The 8,918-nt window shown below is 40.0% G+C and overlaps 1 protein-coding gene across 2 annotated transcripts in view; it reads right to left on the bottom strand.

Annotated features, from left to right (window-relative positions):
* Positions 1–2,772: 2,772 nt before the first annotated feature.
* Positions 2,773–8,918, bottom strand: part of CTDSPL2 (CTD small phosphatase like 2) — a 39,203-nt gene continuing 33,057 nt past the window's right edge. For both annotated transcript variants that reach the window (XM_065847081.2, XM_065847082.2), the window contains 3 exons: positions 6,522–6,648; positions 5,833–5,928; positions 2,773–5,305 (listed from right to left, as the gene is read on the bottom strand). In XM_065847081.2, coding sequence (XP_065703153.1) covers positions 5,240–5,305; positions 5,833–5,928; positions 6,522–6,648 — 289 coding nt within the window. In that variant the 3' untranslated portion in view covers positions 2,773–5,239. The remainder of the gene's footprint in view (positions 5,306–5,832; positions 5,929–6,521; positions 6,649–8,918) is intronic.

Genomic DNA, 8,918 nt, shown 5'->3' with positions numbered 1-8,918 from the left:
GCTAAAAATCATAAAAACAGTAGCCAGAACATAAATATTTAATATAAATCTTTATGATTTGATATGCTAGAAATGATTGCAGAAGAAACACAAGTTTATAGAACACAAGTTCTCTTCCAATTGTATTTTACAAGCCTATCAGTACAATGGCATATTTACAAGTATCAAAAAATAAAGCAAACCGGTATTACATTAATAGTAAAGACAACCAAAATAGTGATGTGATTCACAAAATGTGTACAAGCTCCTCCTTCGCAGACCATCCTTGCTTGTTTCCAAACAAAATCTCACGCGACCAATTTTTTTTTTTACTTATAATTTTTGACATCATTGTGACTCCTAGCTAAGAAAATGATGCATCTACGCTACTTCTCATCAGCCATTTATCAACAAATCTCTGAGAGCAGATCTCTAGTGTCTTCCAGAGACTCAGTGACACTGAAGGAATTTAATGCGACTGTTATTTTTTTCCATAACAATTGTCTTCTCATGACCTACCACAATGGTAAGGGCTCTGCACCTGCAGTCCTCCTTGCCACAGTCACTCCGTGTTGCTCCAGGGGTGTTTTTTGGCCAGATCTGCTCCCGGCACAGACTCGCCCAGCACAGGCAGCAGGTGACGAAGGTGACGCAGGGAGGGATGGAGAAGCTGGCGAGGAAGATCCCAGCCCAGGCCAGCAGGGAACTGCACCCCCCACTGCCATCCTGGGTTCTGTCAGCCTGCACAGTTCAACTTCACACTATTCACAGAATGGATTTTAAAGTCCCTTTTAACTCCAGTTCTCAAAACAATCTTTTTTGCCTGAAGATCCTGATGGTAAACCTTTGATGGATTACTTCTCCCAGAAAGAGGCGTCTGTCTTCCAAAAATGAAGACATTTCTCTCGTTCTCGGGCCATGAACAGCTGTGCGCTGCGTTCTAACCCTCAGTGTACGTCTGTGATTGCTTTTCTGCTTGTATCGGTCCTTGATAGTGAGTTTAAGAAGTCTAATGGCGTGAGACATGGAACTGGCAGGAGACGTGGAGTTGGTCTGACTGCAGATCAAAGGTACCACCTGTTGTCTCTGCCACACAGACCCACAGAAGCCTTTCACCAGAAATATGCTACGTCACCCAACACTCTGCTTGCTGTGGAAGACATTATTTCAAGTAAAAAATGATGAGTTTTGCTTGGCACCTGTTGGAACAAACTTCTCCAACTGAGCTGACATCACACCAGCAGGAATTATGTTTTTAAACTGACAAGAGGTTGTGAGTGTTTACCTTCTGGCCTTGACTTCTTGAATTCCTTGAAGTTGTGCTGTAGCTCTTTGTACTATGTTGGCATTAACTGCCCATGGAAAGGTTGGCTTTGCCAAGGGGCTCTCCCAGGCAGAAGTCGATGAGAGTGCATCCAGGGGACTGGAACGCACAGGGAGCCTTTCTAATTCCCCACGCTCAGGCGGGCTCAGTGCTGCTCCTGTCCTCGCTCGCAGCAAGAGGGACCAGGAAGGACGGCAGCCATTATGCCCTGCAATGCAGGCAGGGGCTTGCTTTAGCTTTTATATCAATTGTGAAGGTGAGAATCACAGAATCTGCTTTGATATACTAATGGTAAGCTGTTCATTCAAGGTGGTTTAGACAAAGAAGACTAAAGGGTCTGATCTGCAATGCAATACTACACGGAAGCCAGAAGCAGGAGGAAAAGTAAAGGAATATGGGTATTTACTCCGTAGAGTCCCAATGTTTTTGTTTCTGGCCATGATTCTGTACCGAACAAGCCAACCCTGTGGTTGCAGAGCACGGGCCCACATTACTCTGCTGCTGAGGGCAGAGGGTTGATGGATTTCCCCCCACTCCACCTTCTCAGCCCTCTCCCTTCAGGGCTTGACTCCGTCCCAGCTGTTCCAGTTCAACCACTGCCCTCCAGCTCTGACGACAAGAACCGCGTCTGGGGAGGGGGACACTGTGCGACCGGCAGTGAGCAGGAGCAAACTGGAGCAAACTGGCCTGGCCCCCCCACCAGAACTGCGCTGCGTTCTCCAGCACCGTACTTGCAGAGCTCGGCGCTGCTGAGAAAGAAGAGACGTGTCCTGAGTGGGCCTTTGCTGGTACCACTCTTGGTTTGGGACATTTTTAATCAGCTCTTCAAACATTCAGGCTTTCTGATACATTTCAAAAGTAACAAAAAAGTGTCTTCCTACACAGATGGAAGGTGAAATGAATCAAAGGCAGAAAGGAAGCCAATAATACCAGGGTGAACACTATTCTAGCTATATAGCAATATAAAGAAAAAAAGAGATTGAACATGTATTGCCAAAACAAGTATGGAAGATGTTATTTTGGTGTCAGAACCAAGAATGCTCAAACCTAGAACAGAATACATATGGACATGTAAAATTAACATGCGATTACCGCGATCAAGCAAAAGGCCACAAATGAAATAATTAAGAACTTCGGAAATATGATGTTGTGTTTTCTAAAAATACATAAAGTTGGAATAAATGATACAGCTACAAGATAAACTGCTGGAGTTACGCAATTTTACATTCAAGACTCGAGTGACGCTCGCAGGGACTCCCCGGCTGGCAGGGGTGACAGGCTGAGCCACTCGTGTCAGAACAGCCGAGTCTCACCCAGGAGACTCAGAAATGAAAATAAACCCCCATGGATTGTACCTCTGCTCCATGCAAAGACTGTTCATGCCAGAGTGTTTGACACTTTTAGGAACTTACATTTTGAAGCAGGTAGACTCATTCTGCAAAGAAAGCTCAGAATGATAAATACCAGACTTGCAGCACATTAAAATATTAATATTTAATATGTTTACTAAGCAGTCTCTGTTATTTTTGCTGTGCATCTATGTAGAACTAAATCCCTCCATTTACATTTTTATTTCCCTCACTGATCTGATCGTCACAACACAGATACAGCTGTAAAGTGCAATGTATGCTTTGGTTTCCTTAACTAAAGAAGCACTTTGAGAATGGTTTTCGCCAAAGACAGGACCATGTGTGTAAGGACACTATTGGAACAGGTGATCTGCTCTTTACAGGCAGAGAAAAGCGATGAACTACTGAACAAAAACCGTTTCATTCTGCGAGACTAGTGAATTTTAAAGCAGTTCTTTTATGTCAATTACTTGGAGAAATTTGGAAGAATTCCACATTAAATAAGGATTTACTGTTAAACTAATTAAAAATCTCAGATTTACGTTGTAACAAACAACTAAAAAATAGTTGGCAAACCATGTAGTAATTCAAATACAAGCTGACCATTTTCAAAATCTATAAATATTTCCAGAACCATCTTATCAACATAAAAACAGGAAGGAAGGGGGCTGGTTACAGGGTTCACACGTTGCGCAAAAGCATATATAAAGGTAATGTTATGTACATTTTATTTCAATAAAGACATAAGACAAACAGCGTAAAGATGCCCAGATGCCCTAAAGATAAATACATTTAAAAGATTCTCATTAAAATGAATCTGTAGTATTTCTTTCCTGCAAGCAAAATACCTTTCTTTAAATACAAAAAAAAATCAGTATTCTGAATTACAAATGTTTTCACTTTTTTGCAGAAAATCTGCCATGATGTTTTTTTTTTTTTTTAATGAATAAGGATTTTCCACAAAACAGGCTTGCTCTACATGCTAATTTTTTAAACAGTTCAGTGACACAATGTGCTAGCTACATACACAACAGATAATATAGTAAGAAAACACTCAACCTGATGAAAAGTTAAAATCTTCGTTAATACACTGGAAAAAGTTGACATAACTCATGCCTTTTAAAATCAAAAATACAAAAATTAAATGTTTTGCTAAAAAGATTTTCCTTATTTTAAGGACTCATTTGAAAATGAAGCTGCATGTAATTTGTACAATAAAATTGTACAAGTAAACAGGTAATATACATAAAAAATTAATTGACATACCTCTCAATTATCAGTTGTCCACCTTTAATTTCCAATACTGTACTTTCTTAACAAGCATACAAAATATCAAACTTCTCTTTAGAAAAAGTGCCATTCTGTGACATCTTTTACACAAAACCACTCTGAGCCTGTGGCGTTAATGCAGTCGAGAGGCGAAGCATCCTGACTCTTACCAACACTCCTTTCCATAAAAAGCCTCCGGCACAGGAGTGTACACACCAGTACAAAAATATCGGCCTCTGGCGGGAGCTGCACCGGGACCACGGCTCACAGACCCTTCCCACAGCAAACCAGTCCGAGCGCAGCTGGGCCATCGTGCCAGGCGCAGCCGTGTCTCCCGGCTCCACCAAGCAGCTCAGAGCGCGACCCCGCGCGTACCGGGGCCGTTGGAGGGAATTGGGACCCACCTGCGCTCCCTGCGCAGCCCAGGGATCCGTCTCCATTGGCTGTGCTGCCGCGAGCTCCCGTCTGTCCAGCGCACACGCCATCACACCGCTTCCCAATATCCTACCAGGCATTCTCAGAGTCTTGTTACCTAGCCAGTCTCTTGATTTTTTTTAAAAGATTTCAACTACAGTAGAATATTACAGAAAGAAAATATAAATGCGGGGTTTTTTCTTTCTAAATGAAACTTACGTGGACTAAAAGTAGAGAATACTTTTAAACAAATATACAGTATGCAGGCAGACAAAGCAGGAAAACGGCCATCCAACTGTTTAATAAAAAAAACTAAGAAAATTTGGCTATTTCCAGAAAAACTATGAAGCGCCTCAACTAAAAGGAATGCATAATGAAATTCTAATCTAATACAGGTCAAAAGTGTAAAAAGGTTATAAACCTGAACAGGAAAAAGAAAACAACTTTTACTGGCCATTCCTGTTGAAATGAGAATCTGAAAAGTAACAGAAAAGTGGCTACAAACCCACTTAGAGCACCGAACAGAGAGAAAATAAGAGTCCATTTTCAATCTCTGTTATATCATAAAATCCTGTGTTTCTACAGGTCAAACTGCTGGTGGCAGAAACAGAATTCTTTATAAACTGCAGATGTCCTGTACATAAAAAAATTTCATTGGAGTCGCACTAGTTCTAAAGACTGTTCTGTTCTAGCCTACCTACTGCGCTGTACTGGATTGTTCTGAATGGATCCAACCTCCGATGCACAAAGTCTCTTTCTGTAACCCTTGATTATTTTTGGGCACCAAAGATAAGAAAAGCAAGACGGGGTACAAAAATGCAAAATTTCAACAGTAATGGCAATGTTTTGTTTCAGTCCAAAAGGGTCCTGCATTTTCTCCCCTTCAGTAATTCGAGAAAAGGCTTTAGTCTGGGGGTAGCAAGTCATGCAAGCGAAATCTGTCTCTGATGTGAGGTCGGACATCTTCGTTCTGGAGGAGAAAAAAGAAAAGGTGCCAGTTTTAGGAGAATAAACACATCTATAGATCAGATTTTAACAGGGTCTATTTTCTAACACCACTATTACAATATAACAAAATATAAGCCATGAATATATGTATTTACAAGAGCCTTACAGAAAAAACTATGTAACATTCACAAGTTAGGAGTAATTTCTGTGCATTTTAAGAACAAAGGCACACATCACAGCCAACAATAGGCATTATTTAATCTAAATGCCTACAGATTCTCAATTTCATTATAATAGAGGTTACAATTCTCCATTTTTTTGATCAAAAGCAGTTAGAAATAATGATGTTCTGTCTTTTAGTATGTAAATAAGTCCTTATGCATACTTGAATTACTGCCCAGAGTATCCTTTTCAAAAAGAGACATACATGACTTAGCAGTCTACATCTCAGCAACTCTGAAAATCCCAAAATATATGACAATACTTAAAAGAGTGAACTAACATATTGGGCAGGGGCCTGGGGAGGAGCCAAGTCAAGGAAACACTTACCAGCTCTACAAGTTTCTCCAGAAATGGAATCAATTTTAGGAGTTCATTGTCATTTTTATCCATGAACCAGCTTTCTATAGGAATTCCATTTGAAAGCTGAAGTAAAAATAAAAAAATCATCAACACATGATTTACAGTTAACTTACCTAAGAATATTGTGAAATAGCATTTTGGGGAAAAACGTTTCCAAGCTAGAGTTTATTAAAATGTACTTTTCCTCTAAAGTTTGTATTAACTTCCAAAATATCTCCTTCCTTTGCATCCATCACTATAAACATTTCCACATGGAAGCTGAAACAGGACTAGCTCTAAAAGCTCTACTCAACTGAAAAGCATTGGTATTTTGAGAAAATGTGATGTTAAAGCACACGAGGACACTGACAGTGTCCTGGCTGTACACAGCTTGTGCACATGAGGGCTCTTCAGAAATGCAGAATGAGAAATAAACCTGACTGGTCACATAGTCTGCTCGTGTAACAAGGCGCTCGCTTTGCACTTGATCAGATCTTCATAAAAATAAGAGAATATAAGTAAACCTGTGTGATTTGTTACAGTTGGGTTCGTAAACTTCAACACAAACCTGAGCACATAACTTAAACAAGAAGTTAAATCCCACTGCAGTTTTTGGCCACCTGCTGTCAGGAAGGTTTTGCCGCACCTGAGGAGTTTGCCGACAGCAGTATCCTTACCTGATAAGCAAAGGCTTGCGGTGAATTGTCAATTATGATCGTTTTTGAAAGATCTCTGCCAAGAATGTTTAAATCTTTGATGTAATTTCCTTGTACACAAACACAATGCTCACGGAAAAGTCGATGCCTGTGATTGAGGTAAAATACTTGTTAATGAGACAAACCACAACACCGACATTGCACGGGGAAGAGTGAACTCCGCCAAATGTTACCCAGGATTTTCTCTTCTGATCCACTTAACTCCTTTTAAAGAACTGTCCCCTTTTTTCCCATTCACTTGTGAGCTTTTTACTGGTAAAATTACTAGCTACGGTGATTTGATATTAACCTAGTTCTGCAGGTGGTTGTTTGTATTTAAACAAAAAAGCTCAGCTCAGATGTATCAAATATATCTCAACACGCTCTGGCTTTCTAACCATTTTTGCAGCTGGATTGACAAAGGAACCCAAAATATTCAATGAATTTGCAAGGCCCCAAGATCAGAGATTAGTTCTGCACAGGAGCCAATTTGTTGGTGTTTATTATTCCTTTATTTTGTTCCAGCTATTCCAGCACACAGCTCCCCATGCCACTGCATGCTGGAACACAAAGTATCACAAGAAATTTTTTCTACGTTACCTCTCTTTGCAATTAACCTATTTCACTTATTAGAGCTTGAAAAAAGCCTCGAGGCCAAAACATTCCATCAACTTCTTCCTTTCCAATTAGTCTACTCCCTTTTAATTTTTTACAAAAGAAGTACATAGTAAATGGATGGATAGACTAAAAGGACTGGATTAAAAAATACCAGGAATAAAACTGGAATTTCATGGAATATCAACATAATTCTAATTTAAAAATCATCGTAAACCAGACATTTTCGGTTTTACAGAGCTGTATTATAATGCTGTTTTTAAAGCTGCTCATATTTCAAATGAAGTTTTTAGAAGCGGTACATAGTGTGCTTAATTTCCTAAAGGCCTTGAGTTCCTGATGTTGCTCTGGAGAGAAATAAGCTGACACCTGGGCAGCCAGCGAATGTGTATATATACACATATATATACATATATATATATATGTGTGTATGTGTAAATATATATGTGTGTGTATAGATAGATATATACATATATGTGTGTGTGTGTCTGTATCTATCTATCTATCTATCTATCTATCTATCTATCTATCTATCTATCTATCTATCTATATCTATGTATACCTAGATCCCAAGTCCCCCATGCAGTGCTGACATGCCCTGCATTGGGCTCCGGGCACAGTAACCCTGCCTCGCTGCCAGCGTTTCCATGGCATGTGAATCACAACCAAATTCATGCCTCACATGCACCCTCCTACGCATTATCAGCACACTGTTTGTCTGCATGTTTTATTATCTTTTTCCTGTTCCTAACACAGTTAAAACTGCAGTCCCAAATCAGACGTATTAGGTTCTCAGAGGCAGGTTTTTAGTGCCAGGGGTGCACACTTGGCCTCATTCTCTGTGCATGAAAAGGCCTCACTCACTCGTCTGTCCCGCTGGCTGTGTGGTTCAGCTCACTCGGCTATTCCAACAACCGAAAGCCTTTGCAAGTCTAGTTTTGTTGGCCTGTTCAAAACGCAGCGGCAAGTGAATTTACCAAAACCCAACTAGGATTCTGTTGCACATGCCACATTAACAACAAGTAATACGATGACTATTCCTGGATTAAACCCAGCCAACAGTTCATCTTTATGCTCTTAAGGAAAATGAGTTACAATGTGCCTAAGCTACCATGGGAAAATAGTGGATGTGACTGCTGTCTCAGTCCAAATGGTAATTTTATTACACGTGTAAAGAAAACTATGTTTTCACTGAAGAATATTACAACAAAATGAGGCAGAGAAGTGCTTTGTCAGTGATGCCCCAGGTACAGAATTGTACAGGTCTGACTCTAACCAAGCCCAGGTGTTTCCTTCCCTTATGGACACCCTATGCAGGGTGAATCCCCTCTTTGGTTTCAGCTTTCCCACGTCACAGTTCACCTTCCGGATGAGAATAACGTAAAGAATCTCATCTGGACGAATTTCTTTATGCCTTATGAACTGTTCTTGAGAAATGCCAGTCGCTTCCAAACAAAGCTCAGTATTAAAGAATGAAAAACCAAAACAACTTTACTAAAAACCCGACAAACAAGTTCTTTTGAGATTGAATAAGAAATAAAAATATGATGATTGTAAAGATAATTCTACAATTCCTAATTTATAAATAATCAATCAAGTTTAAATAGTTCAACAGTAATCTAATGCTCAGTTCCTTTGCTTTACCATAATGTAAATTCCAAAGCAGCTCAAACACGTTTGATGCCATGAGCAAGAATAACGTGCTACAGAGAACAAACAGGATGATTTTGGGCACAGGGGCAATATAAAGCTCGTGGGGTTTAT

The sequence above is a fragment of the Patagioenas fasciata genome, chromosome 12 (assembly GCF_037038585.1).
Source record: "Patagioenas fasciata isolate bPatFas1 chromosome 12, bPatFas1.hap1, whole genome shotgun sequence".
In the NCBI taxonomy this organism is placed as follows: Eukaryota; Metazoa; Chordata; class Aves; order Columbiformes; family Columbidae; genus Patagioenas; species Patagioenas fasciata.
This window is presented reverse-complemented; position numbering and strand designations above follow the sequence as displayed.